This window comes from Lupinus angustifolius, chromosome LG08 (assembly GCF_001865875.1).
Source record: "Lupinus angustifolius cultivar Tanjil chromosome LG08, LupAngTanjil_v1.0, whole genome shotgun sequence".
Classification (NCBI taxonomy): domain Eukaryota; kingdom Viridiplantae; phylum Streptophyta; class Magnoliopsida; order Fabales; family Fabaceae; genus Lupinus; species Lupinus angustifolius.
Genome location: NC_032016.1, coordinates 5,123,053 through 5,146,534, shown reverse-complemented (window position 1 = coordinate 5,146,534; position 23,482 = coordinate 5,123,053). Strand labels below are relative to the sequence as shown.

The following is a 23,482-nucleotide window of genomic DNA, read 5'->3' as shown; positions in this document are numbered from 1 at the left end:
AGTTTGTTCATATTAGAAAAAGGGTTCGAAAGAGGTTTGGTCGACACCACTATCTTTATCCATAGATTAGATAATCATGTTTTACTTGTTCAAATATATGTTGATGATATAATCTTCGGATGTACTAATGACATCATTTGTAAGAAATTTTCTTAGATGATGAAGAGCGAGTTCGAGATGTCGATGATGGATGAGCTGACCATCTTCCTTGAGCTTTAGATTAAACAAATAGAAAGTGACATCTTCATTCATCAATCAAAATATTGCAAGGAATTACTAAATAAATTTGATATGGAGCAATGTAAAGATGCATCTACTACTATGGCGTCCTCTTGCTATCTAGATAAAAATGAAAAGGGAAAAACTATCGAGGTAACCAAATATCGTGGGATTATCGACTCTTTATTATATTTGACTGTAAGTCGCCCTATATTATGTTTAGTGTTTGTATGTGTGCTAGATTTCAAGCTTTGCCTAAAGATTCATATTATATTGATGTTAAACGCATCATGAGATATTTAAAAGGAACAATAAATATGAGATTATGGTATCCTAGGGATGCCTCATTATCCTTGGTAGGTTACTCTGAATTCGACTTCACTGGGTGTAAGTTGGATCAAAGAGCACTAGTGGGACTTATCATCTATTAGGCAGTTCCTTAGTGGCATGGCACAACAAAAAGCAAGCATGCATTGCGTTATCCACCGCAGAAGCAAAATACATTGTCGCTGGCGTGTGTTGCGCTCAAATCTTTTGGATGAAGCAGCAACTTAAGGACTTTGAGCTTAAACTAGAAAAGATCCCCATTAAGTGTGATAATACGAGTACCATCAACCTCTCCAAGAATCATGTTTTATATTCGAGAACCAATCATATAGAAATAAGGCATCATGTTTTACGTGATCATGTTCAAAAAGGTGATTGAGTGCTAGAATTTGTAGAAACCTCTAAGCAATTAGCGGGTATTTTCACCAAGCCCCTCTCACGAGACACTCTCTATGTTCTTCGAAGAGAACTAGGAATCCTTGATGAAAAATATGTTGATTGAACTTATGTTATTGCATTGCATGATTATTTGCCTTGTACGCTTCAAAATGAAAATATGTTGAATGGTAGTTATTCCTTGTATGATCCATGATACTATCAATAAGCTCTATGTATATATGTGACTGCTCAATATTGCATTTTTAAAAGTTAGAAATCTTTGCATGCTTTTAAACATCCAAAATGCTATATCTGATGCTATATAATCGATTAAGGTCTCATTTTAATCGATTACCTGGGTGCAATTTTTGTAAAAACCTGATATTTTTAACTTGGTTAATCGATTAGGACTGGTAGTTAATTGATTAATGACACCAGTTAAATGAAACAGAAGCGTTTCTGAGCAATTTTCAAAACCTCGTTCATCCCTTTTTCTCTCAAATCTCATAGGAACAAGTTCAATATCATTCCTAAAACTTAACCTAGCTTGAAGCCGAATACTCCAACCCTATTCCACTCCATAAACCTTTTTCTCCATCACCAATTTCCAAGAAATCTGGTTACCCCTAATTCCAAACCCCAAGTTAGGTTTTCCGTGAAACCTTCAATTAAACCTTCAAATCAGCTCGATTTTCAGCTATAATCGAGAGAGGTCGTGCAAAAAGGATTAAGACAACCGCTCAACGTCCACCACGTGCTCCAAAAGCCGTACCCTCGAACCAAAAGGTAAGGCGGGACCGTGGAGACCCGTATTATTCTTTGATCTTAAAAGAGACTCGGTTGCTCAAGTTTCAGGGAAGATAACCTACATACATAAGGTATGCCAATTTGACTTGGTTAGCAAAACAAAACTTTGATTTTCCGCATGTAATGCAAGCACAAGGGGTTGTCCCCCTTTTGGAATTGAAAGGTAATATCTACCCTGCTCTAGTTAGGGAATATTATGCTAATTTTAGATACAAGGATGAGAAGTATTAGTCTATGATAACTAGAAAATTGTTTGAGCTGAATGATGACATATTCATGAATGTGGGTGGATTTTCGTGTAATGGTGCTAGTTTGGGAGATTGTGATTGGGTTAACAATTCTTTTGATGCTTCTGAAGTGTATAAGTCATGTTTGAGGAGACCTCAGTTGTATATTCAGGGTGAATTGACAAAAGTTGGGTCGTTGTCTGTAGAGAATAGACTCCTGCACTATTTGATTGCTTACATACTGATTCAAAGGAACACAAATCATGCACAACCTACCGTGAATGATTTGAGGTTCATGTATGCCGTCAAGGAGAATGTGATGATTAATTGGCCTGAAGAGATCTTGAAGGTCTTGTATAATGTCTCTATATCGCAATCAAAGTAGCTTCCCTATAGTATTTTCATCTCGCGCATTATTGACTATTTGCATATTGATATTTCTAATAATATTATTGTGGGATGTTCTGATAAAGATCGTTTGATTGGTGAGAGTTTGATTCACAAGATGGGCATCTACAAGTATGGCAACACATGGCAATACCAGGAGGATTTCAACTCTGTGAACCTCGACCCCTCTGGTGAGGATGATCAAGATGAAACACATGAGCCAAATGCTACTACTCATGGGGAGTCTTCTGGAAATGCAACACAAGAACCAACCTTTGGACAAGTTCACTTGGATGCTATGAAACAACGTTTAAACAACAGGATGAATCTTCATTTTCAGTCTTTAAAGGATACATACCATACTGACTTGGAGAATTTTGAGGAATGTCACAATGCCTACATAGATAATCATTATCAATCCTTGAGGAACTTCGTTCAGACAATTGCTGATTCACAAAACAAGAGGTTGTGTGTCGAGTTCAACAAGTAGAGCACCCTCATCAAGGGTGGTGGTAGCTCGATCATTCCTGACGACAAAAACCCTCCATCTCATCCCTAGTTAGGAGACCTTAGAACCATAGGTTTATCCTTCCTAGTTTATGGATTATGGTGATCCTTGTTTCCCTCTTGAGAACTTCACTCTATTTTGCATTTGGATTGTAATAGCTTAACTACTTCTCTTTTACTAAACTTGCGTTAGTTTTATGCTTAATCATTACTTACTCTTTTCAATTGCAAGTAATGTTTTAATGATTTCAAATTGTCTTTCTCGTGATAAATGGTTAATTATGTCGTAAATAGTATGAATTTATGTTTATTGGATCTTGATCATGTTTGGTGTATGTACCCCTCTCGATTGATTAAGCATGTTGTTTACTGTTCATTTATATCACTACTTAATCATTCCATGCTTAATTTGAAATAACATAGTCATACATGCCATTAAATCAGTTTTGTTGCTATTTAATGTCAATTTAATCGATTAAGTATTGGTTTTAATCGATTAAATCATGTTAAAATGAGCATTTGTGCAATTTTATTACAGCTGGTTGGTTAATTAAACGCCTAAAATTAATTGATTAATTACAGTTTGTTTTAACCAAATAACTCTTTTGATTTTTTACTATAATTGAATATTTGTATCTTTTTGATAATGTCAAAAAGGGGAGAAAGATTGCTTGTTGTGTTTAATGTATTTGCAGGTTGTATAATAGCTTCCGTAATAATCATTGCTTACCTAAGGGGAAGAGCAAAGCGCTTCAACTTTGAATTCACAACCGTTATGCAAATGTACAACATCGTCAAGCTAATTCATCAAATTTAATATAGTATTTGATGTGGTGTTTGTCATCATAAAAAATGGGTAGATTAAAAGTGCAAAGTGTCAAGGATAACACTAGCAATGTTTTGCTTATGTTTTGACGAAGACAGATAATTAGTTAAAGCTTGAAGATGACTCAACTATCAACCTGTCTATAACTCATTGATCTTATCTTGACTAGGTTATATCAATAGAGTTATATTTTGTAAATAGTCTGAGACGTGTGCCTTAGTTAGTGAGTATAGGCTAGGTAAATATAGATGCAAGTCTCACAAGCCAATAATATTGTCATATCATATTCATGGGGCATATCATCTAGTTTATTGTATGTTCATGCATTAATCATACATGTTATACATGCATATTAGACATGATATAATTGCTAAAACATGTACATGAGTCAAGCATAACATATAAGTAGTTTACTATTTAATCATGTTTTGATATATGTTGGTTAATCGATTAACGTAGTGACTTAATCGATTAACGTGTCTGATTTATGTTTTAATTGTTTTCTGTTTTAACTGCGTAACTGAAAGCAACAGTTTGAATGGTCAAATATGTTTTGTATAAGTTCTGACAAATTGCAGAAACATGTAGCATTGCATACTATTGTTAAAATTCATTATAGAGCATATTTTCATGATTTACTATATAATAGGTAGAATAGAGATACATATGTGAGTGAAAAAAAGAGATTAACATGCTTAATTCATAATATATTGCATGTTTTTTTCATGCATTCTGTTTCTGTTGCGAGTTAATTGATTATGCCCATTGGTTAATCAATTTCCTATCATGCTACATATATATATTACAATCTTAAAATTATCATGATTCATAAATTACTAATTTTCAATAGAAAGTTAGCAAATACTATACAACAAAATCTTTTAAATTTTCTGTAGAAAAAAGTCGGTGCCTAAATAAATAAAAACTGACACGACAATTAAACTGGAAGGCAAGCCGAGTCCACGGTTGTTGGCTGTGGCAGCTGCTGCGGCGCGACGGCGTTATTAGTGACTCTCAGTGCTTTAAACGATGATTCCCTTACTAAGAACGGTGGCGTCATGGTGAAAACAAACGGGTCTGATTTATCCCTACGTAACGTAACCATACTTCTCGCTCGATTCAATTTCGGGTTTTGCATTATCTTCTCCCTCACATCAAAAGGTAATCTCAAAGTGAACCGCTCCGTGTTTTCACGCGGTTGAACCATCGAATGCCCGGTCGAGTAAGACCTTGGAAACCGGCTCTTCCGGTTCGACCGCGACCTTCTGGTTCTGATCCGGTTCAGCGTCTGGTTAATCAAAATAACATTAGTTTGTTCACTTCTCTCCCTTTCTTGTTGTTCTGACATTGTTAAAACGACGTTATTTTGTGGTTCAATACATTCCGGGTGAGTGATTAGGATCGGGTTTACATGAACCAACTCGGCTGGTTGAGGAGCAAGATTTGCACGACACACGGGACATGTTGTATGAGATTCAAACCACTCATCGATGCACTGAGGGTGGAAAACATGGTCACACTTGGGGATCAAACGCAGCGTTTCAGTGTCTTCAAACTCGTCGAGACAAACAGCACATTCAAGATCGCATTTTCCAATCTTGTGAATTTTCACGACGGAGTATTCAAGAAAGGGGAATGTTTCGATCACGGAAGGGTCGAGGCCACGTGTCGTTCCACGGAAGCGTCTTCCATTGGCAAAGTTGTCGAAGTTGTAGGAGGGTGAATGAGCGCAGTAACGAGTGTAGATTGTGAAGAAACCCATTAGAAGAATAGCGGATAAGGGAATAGCCATTGCAATCGCTACGGAGGGGCTGAAATGTTTGAAAAAAGGGTCGATTGGGTTGTTGTTATTAGAATCGGTTTGTGCTAGGATAAGGGGTGTGAAAAGGAGAAAGAAAAAACAGAAGATGATGATTCTGCTTCCACTTTCATAGCTTTGTTTTTTGTGATTGAAGTTCATGGTGTGTTGTGTTGATGAGAGAGTGAGGTTTCGGTTTATAGATGGGTCAATGTTGAGAAAAAAGTGATTGATTGGGAAGTGAGTATTCCTGTAGTGTATTCCAATTCCAAGTTCATGCATATTGGTGAGAAGGATAGAGATACTTATCTCAAAAATCAGAGCCTCTTCTATCTTCCAAGTCCATAGAGTGTTCTATTTTATTTTTAAAATTTTTATTTTATCTACATGTTAATATATAATTTATTTGAGACAAGTAATCCTCCTCCTTAATAGACACGGTGTGCCATTTCTAGATGGAAATAAGTTTGGCAGTTTGTAATTCAATTAATGGTTTCATATCCTGCCAGTTTTGGAGGATTAAACAAGATTTAACTAGATAACCATAAACTTCGAAAATAATTAATTTCTTATTAGAAAAGATGGAATATCATTTATGGTATTAAAAATAATATCTTATTTCCTTAATAAATAATGGAGAGGGAATTCTCTAATATCTTTTAACTTCTTACGTTTATGTAAAGTTTTAATTACTAACCTTTTATATAATTGGTTTACATTAAACTTAAATTATTTATTAAATTTAAAATATTAAGTTGTTTAGCTATATTATATAGTAATATTTATATTATGATATTTTATTAGAAAAATGTATGTATTATTGGTGTATAAGTTTGATATATTATTCCTGCATCATTCGTTATTTATCTTTAATTATTATTGACTTTTAAAAAATACAAATGAATGGTAGACAATGTACTAACTGTATAAATATTTATATGAAAGTACATACATATTTTGCTCATTTTAATATACTAAATGGTAAATAATATAGTCATTGTGTATAAATTTTTATTTTTTGATATTGGATATGTCTATTTAAAAGTAGAATTACTAGTTTATTCATATATATATATATATATATTTAATCGTGTCACTAGTTTTATATTTTTATGCAACATTTATTATTTTTTCTTTCGCCTTTATCCAAAGTGTTGATCATATATTTTGATGTTGTTTTTAGTAAAATGATTAATTAAAGAACAATACTAAATAAGAATAAATTATAATCTTATAACATTTTCAAAAATAAAATAAAATTTTTTTGTTGGTAATAAAATTAAAAGTATATTAATTCTATTACCTAGTACCATTTAATATTTTAATTATACAATATTTTTAATTCGCATTTATTTCATGCCTATTTTGAATCTTGTGTTTTTTTACTGTGACAGTGAAATTGAATCAAATTACTCACATGTGGATTGAAAAATGTACACCAGGAGAGTTAGTCTCATATACCTATAGATGTTTTTGGCTCATATAAGATTGACTCTAATACGAAGATATATATTAAAAACAAAAAAAAAATTACTCACATGCTCAATGTTCTTACTCTGCTAATGTGTTGAAAATGGTTGCATAATGGATTAGCATTTAGCAAGGCAATTGGAGGAGGAGGTTATTAGCTATATAGCTATATATGTTCGGTGTCATTATGACAATCAAATGCCACGTGTTTGAAGAATAGAGTATTAGGATATTTGGACTCAAAGAAAGATTTGTGTGCATACTAATGTATGTTGAGACAAATAATAAAATATTGTCAACACATTAATAAATAAATTCTAATTAAAATTTAATCATAAATAATAACACAAAAAATTATGAGTATATTTATTTTTAAATTTATAATGTTTGTATGTATTTTTATCAAATTTTTCTCTTTGGTAACAAGATAACAACGAGTCTCGCTAAAAACTCTAAAATAGAAAGCACATTGGGGAACATATAGAAAGTTATAGCAATTATGGGGTCAACTTATTATTTATTTTTAATTATTATTATCTCTTTAAAAAATATAAATAAAAAGTAAGATGATATTACCATATTCTTTTATAAGTAAAATTTTGTGATTGAGAGAGAATATTAGATGTAGTCAACCAATTGCAATTACAAGATGCGTGTATGTTAGCATTAAATGAAAATACATTAAGGCTTTATTTGAGAGTTAGAAGGGAAATGGAAGGAGAATGATCAAATTGTTAGGAAGGGGAGGAAGGGAAAGGAAAAGGAAGGAAATCATATCCATTGTTTGTGAGTATGAAATTTAGATGAATGAAGATAAACTAATGATAATGTAAAAATATTTTTTTATTTTTCTTTAAAAATGTAATTAACAATGAGAAATGAACAATAATATGTAATTATATATTACTAAATATATTTAGCTATTTTAAAAACCCTAAATTTGGAGGACTTTAAAAATAGATACATTGAGGGTTTGAGAAACCCTCCAAAACCTTCCTCTCTCCTTGATTCAACTCCCAAACATCCCAAACAAAGGTAAAACATTCCAAAGTCATTCATTCCCTTCCCCTCTAAAACTTTATTCCCAAACAAGGCCTAAAAGGAATTCATGCACCTAACAATTACCAAAATGAACATTCATATCCCTTAAGATTTAAACTAAAGTTATTACATAACCATGATGGATAAGGATTTGTTGCCCTAAAACATGTTTCACATCAACAAAAATATGTAATATTGATTAAAAAAATTAAATAATTATTTTTTCAAATTTTATTTCATTTGGATTGGTGCAAGTCATTCTTTAGGAGTTAATGTTTTTTTTGCTACATTGGAAACAATGTTTGGAGTTAATGTGACCGAACAACAACCAATCATATCATAATTTTCCACCCTTTTTCTTTATAAAACTTACTAATATACCGAACCAAAGACCCTTCAACAATAAGAGAAAGATTTGTGTATATAGGAAACCACAACAAATAAGATCTTGACAATATATTAATATTTTAATTCTAATTAAATGTTATTATAAATAATAATATCAAAAATTATAAAATATACTTATCTTTAAATACAATATGTTACATACATCTTCATACAAGTTTTTTTAGTTGTGTAGTGTTGTTTGGATCCCACATAATATTTAGCCACCTGCTGCCTTCCATAATACCGCTGTAACATGCATGATGCATACAAATTGTGACAAGTAATCTCATCTCCACAATTCTTATAAAAAAATTATTTTCATGAGATAAACTTGTTCTTGTTTTTATTCCTTTTTAAATTAGTTATTTATCAATCAAGTCCCATGTATCTTACAACATCCTCATAATTTATTTCGGAGAAAATTTGTGAGATGTTTTCTTATCCAAATTTCTTACGACAGTATTACATAATTAAATTATTTTGATAACTAATGTATATTTATTTTTATTTGGTCCTCACAATTTATTTTAGGCCCTGATTTTTGTTTATGCTTATTACTACAAAGTTTACATAATTAGTTTTTTTTTAAATTCATAGTCCTATTTTTCTCTCACTCACAGTGTCTATAAAATTTTAAGATTGGCCATGATCATCTTCGAAGTAGAGCTGACAAATTGATTCTCTGTTCAAATGATAAGTCGAGTAGAAGAAGTACATATTCAGGACCCTTCCTCCATCCCAAATATAATTATTATTTTTATATTTTTTAAATTAATTAATATAATAATAACATTATCTATATTTGCATTCATTATTCATCATTAAATGAAATATTTACTATTGTTATTATTTCAACTAACTATTTATTAAAATATTTGTATTTATTATTTTATTTTTTGTTTATTAATTAACAAAGAAGTGATTTGTTACAATCATGCAAAGATAATGTGAGGTGAGAAGGTGTTACTACGACTTCTCCTGGATCTTTACTATAATTTATTTTGACTATTTAGCCATCAAATATGATAAAATCAGTATTTTATTATCAGTTATTAAAACATTTTCTTTTTATAAAAAATGTTATGATAACAATATTTTAGATTATCATCTTTCACTATTTAATAGTAAATATGAAATAATTATCTTATGAAGATAAAAGTTACTGAAATCATTATAATACTATTTTATTATTTACATGAATACTATATTTATCATTATTTATTATTATTAAACAAATGAAAATAAAATTGAATCACGCACAAATCTAGAGCAATAAATAAAAAAATGAATCAATATGTAAGATAGGTTTAAAAAAATGGAAGAAAAGGAAGCACAGGATATGCACAGAAAGTCAGGGATTGGTGTAAACTGAGAGATACAAGCAGTGATAGAAACACAAGATTGACAATATGATCAATAGATTTAGGTGGAAATCCACCAATCAGTATGAGGCTAGACATTAATGACTCGACAAGTTTTTAGAGAGAGAATTTGGTTGAATTTGATGGTTGTGTAGATATAAAACTATGTTCTGTGATATTTTTTTGGTGTGTTTCATGTAGGAATGGCTACAGGGCGGGTTAGGCTTGGGTTTTCATACATCTAAATTTGAACCCGAAATTCAAACTTGAACCCAAATTCAACGGGGTTGAAAATAAAAATATCATCCCCGAACCCAACAAAATCCGAAAATTATGTATGTACTAAAAAAAGTATGATATCACTTTCATTTTATTTTTCTCTAGCATTTCTATTTTCTCTTATATTATTTCATCTCTTTTATGTTTGAAGATCCAATAGAATGTAAAGTAAAATTAGAAATTAAAAACAATGGACACAAAATAGAAATTTCAATTTTAAATTGAATTACATTACTTCAGGACGAGTTCGAGTTAGGGTCTTTGCTCTACCAAACCCGAAAAATTAAATCTAGGTAAACCCGAACCCAATCACATCGAGTTTTCCCTGTTAATTTCAAGTTTAGTTTGGGCAGGTACCCACAGGTTCGGTTTTCATTGTCATACCGAGTTTCAAGTGAAGGCTATCAAATCTATTAGAGTTGAAAATGTGAGGCTTAGAGATATAGAACATGCCATTGATAAGAATTATCAACTCTCTTTAAAAAATTAATAGGACTTCATATCTCATATTTAAAAATTTATAAGATTTGATCATTTTTAATTCAAAGAGATAACTTGTCAAATTTAATATATAACTGTATGCATAAACTAATGAATTGTGATGTAGAACAAGTTTGTCTCCAATCCTCAAGTCAATCTGGCTTGGATCAACAGGACCAACATATCAAGGATCAACATGATAAGCATAACATGAAGGATGTTTTGGAGGATAACATGAAGTTTGGCTTGGATCAGATTGCATCATCAACTGAGAATATTTCAAGCAGAGCCATCAGATTAGATCAGAATGGCTTTGTTAGATTGGATCAGGATGACTTGGACAAGCAGACTGGTCAGACCTCTCAGTCTCGACCAAACTGTCCAAGCAACATGAATCACAATGACATCCAAGTTCATAATGGGCTGAGTCTTGGCCAACTTGGTGGATATTTCTCAATCAAGTAAAAGAGTGTTATTAGCAACTTGATTCAAGGATCTCTTGGGCTTATTTATGATACCTTGGCTGTTCTTGTTCAGAAGCATTAAGCCTTATTTGTTTGTTTGTTAATTTTCCATTTTCAGTATAATTTAGTTGGAGAGTTAGTTAGTTGGTTAGTCTGAGTTTCTATTTTTAGAAGTTCATTATAAATTTGGTGTACCTTTGTATCTTTGAAGTATCAATGAAATAAGAGTTCTTTTTCATCCTCTTCTCAATATCTTCTCCTTTATCTTCAATCAAGGAGTTTGGCAGGCACCATTTTAAGATGGTTTCAGAGCATCATTTGATGCTATGCTACGCCAAGCTTTGTTACTCTCATAAGTCTCCCTTCATCTCATTGATTTTCCTGCTTTTATTTCTCTCAATGTATAATGGCTATTGTTGTTACCATAATGAATCCCATCAATGATCCTGCTAGCCCATTCTATATACATCTTAATGAAAATCCAAGTGCAATATTGGTCACTCCTATTCTTAATGTAGTGAATTATCATTCTTGGGCGAAAGAGATGTTCATGGCTCTGAAAACCAAGAACAAACTGAAGTACATAGATGGTTCTATATCAAAACCAAATACCACTGATCCTACTTTTGCAGCATGGGACATGTGTGACACTCTGGTTTTAGTTTGTATAAATCACTCCATAGACAAGGATATAGTGATGAGCATACTATGTATGGATACAACTCTTAAAGTTTGTCAAGAACTGAAAGAAAGATATCACCAAGGAGATGTTTTTAGGATCTGTGAGTTGCAAGAGGAAATTTACACTGTAAGGTAATGTATTTTGTCCATAAGTTCCTACTATACTCATCTGAAAGGTCTATGGGAGGAATTGGATCATTTCAGACCCATACCCTCAAGCAAATGTCTTGTTCACTGTGATTATGATCTTGCCAACATTGTAAGATCATATAGGGAAAATGATCATCTAATTAGATCTTTAAAGGGCCCTAATGAACAGTATTTGACTGTCAGATCTGAAATAATATTGATGGATCCCCTACCTACCATCAACAAGACCTTATCTTTATTGATTCAACAAGAAAGACACATGAATATGCATCTTACCCTAAGTGAAACCAAGATCCCGGCTAGCACCAGTGATGATGTACCAAGCAAAGGAAAATTCAGAGGAAGAGTATTCAAAGCTGCTAACAACAATAATGGAACTGAAAGAGGATATGTCTTTGGAAATGGAAGAGGAAAAGGTGCATCTAACTAAAAAAATGCTCATATTGTAACAAGAATGGTCACATTATTGATACTTGTTACAAGAAACATCGTTTCCCACAATATTACAAGAATACCAACAATGTTAACAACATTCTTGGATCAAATGAAGAGGATAATCAAAGCATTCAAGGTAGCATGACTGGATTCACCCCTGAACAACATAAGGCCATCCTAACTATGCTTAAGGAACTGGAAACCAATGTTAGGTCACCAATCAGATTACCAATGTTGATGCCTCCAATCCAGGTTATTCTGAAACCATAACTCATCATATTAAATCCAAGGATAGGGTTCTTGATACAAGTGCAACAGACCATGTTTGTTTTTCCTTATCATAATTCCAATATTTCAAAAGAACCAATTCTATTCAAATCAAATTGCCTAATGGAAATGATGTCATAAGCAACATATCTGACACTATCATATTTTGAAAGTACTTATACTTAAGCAATGTCCTATATATGCCAAAGTTCACTTTTAACCTTATATTTGTCTCTAGACTAACCAATGCCCTTGACTGCAAGCTAATCTTCACTAACACCAAATGTTTGTTGGAGGAAGAATCGACCTTGAGGATGATTGATGCAGCTGATGAATAAAGGGGATTATACATCATCAGTTCTAAGAATTTACTTTACAATATGAACAATGGCAAAAAATGTATCAATGCATGCTCTAACAATGATGACATATGAGGCTGGGACACCCTTCAAAGATTATGCTTGATATTCTAAATAAAGATTTCCCTTTCATTAATACTAGAAATAGCAATGACCCTTGTGAGATATGTCACTATGCCAAGCAAAGAAGATTACCTTTTGCAGACATCAACACCAAAACCTCTCACTAATTTCACCTCATTCACATTGACATTTGGGGCCCTATATTTGTCCCCTTAATTTTAGGATATAGATACTTCCTTACTATTGTTGATGATAATTCTATACACGCTTGTCTATTTTTTATGAAAACCAAATCAGAGGCTTTTCACCTTGTTAAAGCCTTTTTAAGCATTATTGAGACTCAGTTTGATGCCAAGGTCAAAATGATTAGGTATGATAATGGTGAGTTTAAGCTTAAAGAGTTTTATGATTCAAAGGGTATCATACATCAAACTAGTTGTGTAAAGACACCTCAACAAAATGACATTGTTTAGAGGAAACACCTACACATTCTAGGAATAACTATGGCCTTAATGTATCAATCCTCTTTGCCAAAAAATTTTTGGAACTATGGGGTTACCCATGTAGTTTACCTCATCATTAGACAATCCTCTATGTACCTTGACAAGAAATCTCCTTATCAAATGCTCTACAATCATGATCCTGATTTTATAAGACTCAATTTTTTTTGGATGTCTTGCTTTTGCTTCAACTTTAAGTTACAACAGAAAGAAATTGGATCCAAGAGTAAGGAGATGTAATTTCCTTGGTTTTAAACATGAGACAAAGGGTTATGTATTATTTTGATTGTGCTAGCAAGGAAATTTTCATATCTACAAATGTTAAATTCTATGAGAATACTTTTCCTTTTGCTAATTTTGATATGATAATTGAAAAAAACATTGATGTATCTCTTCCTACTTCCTCTTTTAACAATAATGATCACTACCTTGATGATGATTTAGATTACATTCAAGATCATCCTACTAATATATAGAATAACCATAATCCTGGTTCCCCTGAGGAGCCTGCTCTTCAAAATGAAAGTGTTGAGCACAAAAATCCAAGAAGGTCCAACAGAGATAGAAACCCCCCTAGTTATCTGAGGGATTATCACTGCTCCCTAGGAGCTTCTGATCCTTGTGTAAACATGAAAGACATTAAGTATTCTCTCGCACAAGTTCTCTCTTATGAAAAACTTTCATCAAATCAGAAAGATTACTCTACTGCCATAAGCACAGATTTTGAGCCTGATTCTTATACTAAGGATAAGAGGGATTCAAACTACAAATGGGTGTCTAAAATAAAACATCATGTAGATGGAAGCATTGAGAGATATAAGGTTAGGTTAGTGGAAAAATGGTATACTCAAACTGCAGGGATTGACTACCTTGACACCTTTAGTCGTGTGGTCATGATGACCACTATAAGAACCATTCTTGCCTCAACTTCCATAAAGGGATGACACCTTCACCAACTTGATGTCAACACAACCTTTTTACATGGTGATCTAATACAGGAAGTTTATATGGAACCTCCCATTGGCCTTAGCATACCCAATACATCTCTAGTTTTCAAATTAGAAAAGTCTCTCTATGGTCTAAAACAAGCTAGTAGGCAATGGAATGCCAAACTAACCACTGTATTGATTAATTATGGCTATTCTCAATCAAGAGCAGACTATTCCCTTTTTACTAAAATCAATGTCAATAATTATACTATCATACTCGTGTATGTGGATGATTTAATTATTGCAGGTGATGACTTACATGAAATACAAAATATTAAGTAGCTTCTTGATAGCAAATTCAGCATAAAAGACCTATGAGCCCTCAAACACTTCCTTGGAATGGAAGTGGCCATAAGTAAGGAAGGTATCAGTTTGTGTCAGATAAAATATGCATTGGACTTACTTGAAGAATATGGCATGCTTGGTACTAAACCTAACACTAGTCCTATGGACAGCATCTTAAATCTGTATAGCACCTCTGGCTCCCCTTATCCTGACATCACTTCCTATAGAAGAATGCTTGGGACTCTGGTCTACCTTACTCACACTAGGCCATACATTTCATTCTCTGTTGGCCACTTAAGCCCACTTATGGCTGCTCCTACCACTAAACAATTTAAAGCTGCCATGATAATTTTAAGATATGTAAAATGTGCTCCTAGTAAAGGTTTGTTTTCTCTTCAAATAGTAGCATTACTTTAAAAGGTTTTAGTGATTCTGATTGGGCTTCATGCCTTGACACAATAACATCAGTTACATGGTTTTGTTTCTTCTTAGGAGAGTCTTTGATCTATTGGAAAATCAAGAGATAAAAGATTGTTGCAAGGTCCTCTACAGAGGCGGAGTATAGAGCCTCGACAATCACTGGTTGTGAGGTTCAACGACTTTTATATCTGCTTGATGATTTAAGCTTGCCTCATAAGTATCATGTTGTCTTTTACAGTGACAATCAGTCTGCATTGCACATTGTAGCCAATCCTATTTTTCATGAAAGAACCAAACATATTGATATTGATTGTCATTTCATAAGAGAAAATGTTGTGAATAGTATTGTTCATCTTCTACCAATTTCCATTGCTTTACAAGTTTCTGATGTTTTTACCAAGGCTCAACCCCTTGGAGTTTTTGCAAGCTTGGTATGTGTGACATACACATTCAAGCTTGTGGGGGAGGGGGTGTCAAATTTAATATATAATTGCATGCCTAGACTAATGAATTTTGGTGTAGAATAGGTTTGTCTCCAATACTCAAGTCAATTTGGCTTGGATCAGTAGGACCAACATATCAAGGATCAACAAGATAAGCATAACAGGATTAGTAGGACAAGCATAACATGAGGGATGGCTTGGAAGATAGCATGAAGCTTGGCTTGGATCATATTGCATCATCAGCTGGAAATACTTCAAGTAGGGCCATCAGACTGAATCATAATGACTTGGTTAGATTGTATCAGGATGACTTGAACAAGCAGACTGACCAGACCTCTCAGTCTCGACCAAACTGTCCAAGCAGTATAAATCTAATTAAATACAAAATTAAGAAAAGCAAATTAAAATTTATATGGTTTAATGTCTTCTAATTTTATTTTATACATTATTTTGTTATTGGGCTTAAAATGATATTCTACAAAATAGGAAAAATAATATAATTCTTAACTTTATAACATTATTGTAATAATTTATAAATATTTATGTTTAGACATTACTTTTTTATTTATTCAAAGTTCATAATACAATATTTATTATCTATTTTTTATTATAATTTGTTTTATAAATTTTTACCTAATGCTTATTACCAAGGCAAAGATCCCAAAAAAGATAAAATATATATGGAAAATGGGTAAACCGAACCCACCTGGGTAAGCCTGGTCCGAGTCCAGATTTAATATAGTCCGGTCGCGCCGAATTTAAAAGTCCGGATTCTACAAAATGTATATAATGTGATGCCCAAACCCTATAAATTTTCGGGCTTTGACACCTTTACCTTGGTTGTTCTTGTTCAAAAGCATCAAGCCTTATTTCTTTGTTTGTTAATTTTCTGTTTTCAATGTAATTTAGTTGAAGAGTTAGTTAATTGGCTATGCTGAATTTCTATTTTTAGAAATTTATTATAAATTTAGTGCATCTTTATATTTTTGAAGTATCAATGAAATAAGAGTTCTTTTTCATCTTCTTCTCAATATCTTCTCTTTTATCTTCAATTAAGGAATATGGCTAGCACCATTTTAAGATAACTCTTAACCATTTGTTGCATTTATTTCTATTTAAATCAATAGATAATTCTTAACAACTAATGAAATTTTAAATCAAGGAACATTTCTTAACCGTCACTAGAATTTGTTCATTTAAAAAAAGTACAAACTTTTGTAAAATTAATTTTTTGGTCGATCTCCCACTTTTACCATATAAAATTAGGTGTTCATATATAAAATTTTGTTGTACCTTCATTAATTAAGCACACTAATGTTAATCATTTATTATATTCAGTGATTTAGATTTTACACAACTGTACTTTAAAAAGCCATATTTATTAAGTGACAACTTATTTGAAAATATAAAAAGTCATCTTTATTAAGTGACAACTTAATAAAATCTTGTTGCAGTTTCATTAATTAAGCATACTGATATTAATGATTTATTATATTTAATGATTTAGTTTTTACACTTTAAATAAGTGTACTTTGAAAACCCATTTTTATTAAGTGACAACTTGTTTGAAAATTTTACTGTGAAATTTTAAAAAACCATCTTTAGTAATTGACAACTTTAAATAATAAAAGGGTTTTTACATTTTACCGTTACCGTGAAAATTTTCACCTTTTACCGTGAAAAACGAGTGACATGTTTGAATATTTGTAGGATGTAATTATATAAGCCAACAACATGGATCATTCCAACTATTATGTATACCAATTTGTATGAGGAAAAGTAAAAATTGTACCATTCATTTAAAATTATTATGTATACCAATTTGATTTGAGAAAAAATAAAAATTCAAACTAACATTTAAATATTGTGAAAGTGAGTCAAAATAATTTCTATATGGTGTCTTAAAAATCCTAAAAAAACTAATTGGACCAATAGTTGACATGTTTATTAATCATTTTAGTTTTTTAGTTTTGTATGGACCAAATTAAAATATTACTTTTTTGACGTACCACACCATATTCATTCTCTATTATCAATTTCGCACTATTCCATGGTATTCTCTTTATTCTTTTACCATTTAAAAGAATAATATTCAGGTGAGCTAGGAGGAAAAAAATACATCACCTTTCAATGAAAAAAATTCTATTTCTTAACCCTTAAAACAATATTTATGCATTAGTGAACTTATTCAAATGAAGACATGGGAAAGGAAGAAAATATTTATGTATAATTATATTGAGGTAAATCTTTCTATTTTTTGGATAAGACTAAAACAAAATATTAGAATAGAGTTATGTTTTTATTTTATTTTAAGTGAATCATTCCGTTCATTTCCAAGGTTATTTCGGTTTAATTGAGTTTAACACGATCAGACCAAAATTTTCCCTATTTAAAGCGATCAACTCTTTATTTGGTTAAAAATATAAACCAAAATCGTTTTCAATACCACTCATTAATTGGATCAATCAGACAGCCCGATCCAATCGAATTCTCACACCACCCCATAAAACTATAATAAGTGAGGAAGATTTGTTGAATAACATGCTATCAACCAAGAATGAAGCTCACATGTACTAAAAGTGAGTTGATAACAGTACAATAAAATTTTGGCACAAAATAAAAATTAATATGCATATTTCTCACTTCTATTTTTTAGTAGGTATTACAATTTCATTAGATTAATAGATGATTAAGGAGAAAGTGATTTGAATTAAAAAACATGTCAATTAAAATTCAATAATAAATATTTAATTTTTTAATTTTAACATATATTTTTATTATTTGGAGAAACACAAATTTTGAGCCTAATTATGCTTGTCTAAAAGAGAAAACTAATGCTCCTGGTAAACTAATGCTTACTTCAACGTTCCCTTTCACTGTTGGTCGAGAGTAGAAGTCGCTGTATACCTTGTGTTTCACCACCGGTCCTTTCTCTCTTACGACACGGACCCCAAACAAACCCAACTGATAGAGCCAGAAACGTAAAGCTTCATGTCAACGTGTGAATGAACCATAACCTTTCTATTCTCACTTTCTTTCTTTCTGTATTTTCCTTTTTTGTTTTCTGACAATGGATTTCATCACTCCACTTTCAAACTCATAAGAAAACAAGGAACAACGCTGGTAGTTCTATTTTCTCTCTTCTTTTTTCTGCCACAACCACCACCAAGCTTTCATGGGGAGTGACGGTGACGCTACCCGGACATATTATTGTTTATGGTATGCATGTTTTTGTTTTTATTATCAATAGTATTTGTTTATGTCATGGCCTTGCATATAATTCAAATATCTCGGTTTTAGTAGTTGTTGCGACCACGTCATAACCTCAATTCAATTATGATAATACAATGTAGTAGCCATTTCGAAATTAAATCTCATGTCGTCTTCTTATAGTATTAGGAATGATTTAAATACATATTGAACTATTTCTCTCGTCGTTATCTTGGCATGTTATAAGAACCCAAACCCAGCTGTCATGACCGAAATATACTTTTGTATTGGGTCCCATGTTGTGTGCTTCTCTCGAATGGTTTAAATAACTACATCTCTCATTAAGAGATTGCCATTTGAAACCATTGTTGAGAACATAAAATATGCTTCTCCAACATAATGTGGTTCGTTTATGCCTAACCATCTTTACCAAATGAAATATTGATCATGTAGATACAACATAATTTTTAGTAGTTCATGTTTTCGTCTCTGATTGGGGGTGGAGCCAGAAGATTCAAGATTTTCTGTAAAAAAGCTAAAGAATAACAATACTTTATCCTATTGGGCTAAGTTAAAGAACTTTTTTTGCTTTTTTAGTCACATGTAAAACACTTTTAATTTTTTTGAGTGGCCATAGCTATCCTACCATGCCAAAAGGGGCTGCCCCTGTCTCTGATTGTGCTTTTATTAGTGGTAAACATTCTTCCTCTCATTATAGGCTTCCTTTCATGGACAACAACATGAAGGGAACATGAACCGTCATATATGCAAGCATAGGGTGTTTTTCGTTTCTATTCGTTCGAAACTTGACTCGTTGTTTAGCTCAACAAACATGGTTCATGAACCAAATGAGCCGAACTTGAACTGGATATAGAGCTCGTCACATAAACGAGCCGAACTTGAGATTTAATGTTATGAACTATGCAGGGTCAATAAGAAAAGCTCTGCTAATAAATCACAAAAGGTCCAAACAGGAGAGTCTTCTAACAAGAGAATAGGATCTCTATTTTCTTGCCCTGCTTCTGCCCAAGGTTCTGCTCTCTAATTGCTTACTTTACATCCCAAGTAATACAATTTCCTCAAGCTTATAAGTCCTTTCATTCTCATTATGTAGATTTGAGACAGCTTGACTTGGAGAAAGAGAAAGAAGACGAGGCATCTCCGAGGGGAGTCTTGGAATCATGCATTAGAGACTTTGAACCTGAGCACCAACCAGATGAATCGGAGACCAGTTGTTCAAGTCCGAGGGCACAATCACATTGGGGCAATTTTTTCAAACTGTGGAAAAAAAGATCATTGAAGCGCCTGCCGTCGTCCTTGCAAACATTGCCCTCTATTGGTGTGCCAAAGCTACCAAAGTGGAAAAGCAAAAGCACTAGGGAAAATCATTCTCTAAATAATCTCTACAACTTCAGGTCTTCGTTGGTGACTTTTAGCCTCTCTGAACTGAGAAATGCAACCAATAATTTTAGCAATGGTTGGTATTTTGGCACTGTTTCAGGCCAATACTTTTCGACTACTTTAGTCAACTATAGCATAGTTTGATGATAATACTCTTTTGAGTTTTTTCCCCTTCTGTGCATGGATGCTCTTAGGGAAACATTATAGCTTTCTCAAAACTAGCATCAATTTTTTACCATATAGGTTTTATTGTTTCTTTTACTTGTAGAAAATATAATTGGAAGAGGTGGTTTTGCGGAGGTTTTCAAGGGTCGTCTCCAAGATGGGCAACTAATAGCAGTGAAGAAACTTACTAAAGGGACTACTGAAGAAATGATAGCCGGCTTTCTATCTGAGCTTGGCGTTATCGCTCATGTTGACCATCCTAATACTGCCAAGCTTATTGGATGTGGTGTAGAAGGAGGAATGCACCTTGTCTTCGAACTATCTACACTCGGATGTCTAGGATCTCTTCTTCATGGTTTGTACTTAGTTTACACTCTCCTCATGTGTGAAAACTTGCCCTATTTAAGCTTTAAATATAGTTGCTGCTTACTCATTTATGATGTATTCCAGGTCCTGATAAAAACAAATTGGATTGGAGCAAAAGGTACAACATTGCTCAGAAAATAGCTGATGGCCTCCTCTACCTGCATGAGAGTTGTCACCGGCGGATTATTCACAGAGATATCAAGTCAGAGAATATTCTGCTCACTGAGAGTTTTGAGCCACAGGTTTTATTCGATCTTCATTAAAGAGAATGATAAAATATTTTTTGCGCGAGTAAGATTACATTTATCTACCCTAACTAGATCCCACGAGGTGGGAGCCTCGTCCACTAGCTGCCCTACTACTTTGCTATGTGAAACTTTGCTCCTTGAATGTATTCTGTGGTTGTGTTTGTTACAGCCATATATAGACCAATATGTATTGAAGTTGCTGCTTAGCTTTTTTGTGAACATTTATGCCCATTTTATAATACCCGTGTGCATGGCTATCTCTGTGATGATCACCTCCTAAAAAATAATTTACAAGAATATTTTATGTGGTGTTTATCTTGAACCATGCAACGAGTTGTGGGACAATTGACTCTTTTGATGACTATGCTGAGAATCTTTTACAGAGAAATATGATCAAGCTTGTGTTTTTTATGATACTATCTGTGTCTGATTTACCTTTTTTAATATAATTCTTATTCTATGAAAATCTTTCAACTTTTGCCGAGAGATAATACATAAGTTGAGCTATGTCATGGTTTGTGCTAAACTTTCATGTCTTGTTAATATTTGTTCTGTTTGTAAATTGGATTAGCTATTGACATGTCCCTATGGGATTTTAAGGCTCATATGTATTCCTTGTTAATAGAGTATAAATTGGATGTTATCTTTCTTATGATTTGTTCACTCTCTGGTTAATAATTGAGATTTCTTCAGATTTGTGATTTTGGGCTTGCAAAGTGGTTACCTGAAGATTGGACTCACCATAATGTATCGAAGTTTGAAGGCACATTCGGGTATGCTAATAAAGAGGTACTGATAGTAGAGTTTTGTGAAGTTCACATATTTCATATTCCCCTTAATTACTTGTTATGCAGGTATTTTGCTCCTGAATATTGCATGCATGGCATTGTAGATGAGAAAACAGATGTTTATTCTTTTGGGGTCCTACTTTTGGAGATCATAACTGGGCACCCTGCTTTGGATCATATGCAGCAGAGTGTTCTGATATGGGTAAATCATTTACCAAAATAGTAATATATTATATCATCTAACTGGGACTACATGAGACGCCTCGTCACATTGTTTATCGTTATGTATTGTAGGCAAAACCTTTGCTAGATACTAATAATATCAAAGAGCTTGTTGATCCTTCTCTTGGCGATGATTATGACCAAGAACAAATGGACCATGTTGTTCTGACTGCATCGCTGTGTGTTGACCAGTCCCCTATACTGCGCCCCCGTATGAGTCAGGCAAGTACACAAGAACCTGGAAAGTTGCACTTTCTTCTATTTGGTTCATTCGAAATGAAATTTCTTACAATGGCACTACCATAATCTTAAACTAAGATATATTTTCAGTTATTGAACTGTGTGGCTTCCCCCATAGCTAATGTGACTCCACCATTTTGGTTAGGCCCTTAGGCTAACTGACACGATAGTATTCCAGAAGAAGTATGAATGAAGTTAACTGAGAATTATGAAGTTGTATGTATACTTTTACTAGAAATGTATGTGGTGCTGCCGACACTTTAATCTTTCGTAATATGTACTGTTTATTTGTCAATTGTCATGTTTTCTTGATGGCTGCAGGTTGTAACACTGCTAAGAGGTGATAAGTGTGTCACTGGATCTAAAAGATCATACCAAAGGAGGCCTTACCCAAGAACATACTCAGAAGAGCTACTAGATGTACAAGAATACAACTCAACAAAATATCTGAGAAATCTCAATCGAATGAAGCAGGTTGTGTTGGGTTTTGAGAGCTAAGAACATCATATTTAAATCCTTTGGTTAGGATAGGATGAGACTATTAGCACTCCAAAATGTCTTCTCACATTCCTTACCAATTTTGTAGAATAATAAAGGTATGGTTGGTTAGTACTTAATAGGTTAGGACTCGATAATAGATATTTTGGAGTGCCAATAGTTTAGTACTAAAAGGACATACAACACTCTAAAAGACTTCCTAAAGTATCAAGAAATCCATGAAAATGAACTCTTAAGATAAACATTTGAAGTGTTTGTACACTTATTTTCATTTGATTTTAAAGTGCAAAGCATTAAAGGCTCCCAAAATCTACATGGAGCAACTTCAAATGGGCGTGCTATTGGTCATCCTCCTATATTTATCAATTTGTCATAATGGGGCATTCAATTTGCACTTCTTTGCTCATTTTGTTTGTTCTCTTTATTGAATCATTTTCTCTTTTGTGGATGACCTCCCTCATGCAGGTGTTAGATGACCTTTGATGACTAGTGGTTCTTTATGGTTGCTCGACCTCTCACATGGTAGGATGTAGATACTGATGCTCAAGTCAACATGTATATAATGTAGAAGTAATAAGACTAAACCAATGATACGATACATCCTTGACATGGCTCTCTATAGTGGGATAGGTAGGATCCTATATGATTGGGCAATGAGTTGTCGTGAGTGGCATCAGCTGATCACTTACGATCGGGTCGAGGATGAAGAAAAAACTTGTGTAAAGACAAATCAAACACATAGAAAAATATATTTATATTTGTTGGTATTATCATTTAGAATTAAATTTTTAACA

At 32.9% G+C, this 23,482-nt stretch overlaps 2 protein-coding genes across 3 annotated transcripts; one reads left to right on the top strand and one right to left on the bottom strand.

The window, feature by feature from the left end:
- On the bottom strand, positions 4,616-5,689 carry LOC109354126 (E3 ubiquitin-protein ligase ATL6-like). Its single transcript, XM_019596481.1, has one exon. It carries the CDS (start codon positions 5,636-5,638, stop codon positions 4,616-4,618), a length of 1,023 nt encoding a protein of 340 aa, XP_019452026.1. The 5' UTR covers positions 5,639-5,689.
- On the top strand, positions 18,410-23,419 carry LOC109353655 (receptor-like cytosolic serine/threonine-protein kinase RBK2). 2 transcript variants are annotated; one of them, XM_019595996.1, is made up of 10 exons: positions 18,410-18,769; positions 19,688-19,791; positions 19,875-20,237; positions 20,430-20,681; positions 20,777-20,934; positions 21,634-21,713; positions 21,795-21,930; positions 22,023-22,172; positions 22,512-22,664; positions 23,154-23,419. In XM_019595996.1, the coding sequence occupies exons 1-10, from the start codon at positions 18,726-18,728 to the stop codon at positions 23,169-23,171; spliced, it is 1,458 nt and encodes a 485-aa protein (XP_019451541.1). In that variant the 5' UTR covers positions 18,410-18,725; the 3' UTR covers positions 23,172-23,419. The 2 variants fall into 2 exon arrangements, with proteins under 2 accessions (XP_019451541.1, XP_019451540.1); XM_019595995.1 differs by lacking the exon at positions 23,154-23,419 and having other exon boundaries at positions 22,512-23,128.

Bases quoted from the DNA above. Each gene is read 5' to 3' on its own strand.
- LOC109353655 (XM_019595995.1), top strand. From the start codon at position 18,726: ATGGGGAGTGACGGTGACGCTACCCGGACATATTATTGTTTATG. The intron at 19,792-19,874 runs GTTCTGCTCTCT...CTCATTATGTAG, and splicing joins TTGCCCTGCTTCTGCCCAAG to ATTTGAGACAGCTTGACTTG. The intron at 21,931-22,022 runs GTAAATCATTTA...TATGTATTGTAG, and splicing joins AGCAGAGTGTTCTGATATGG to GCAAAACCTTTGCTAGATAC.
- LOC109354126 (XM_019596481.1), bottom strand. From the start codon at position 5,638: ATGAACTTCAATCACAAAAAACAAAGCTATGAAAGTGGAAGCAGAATC.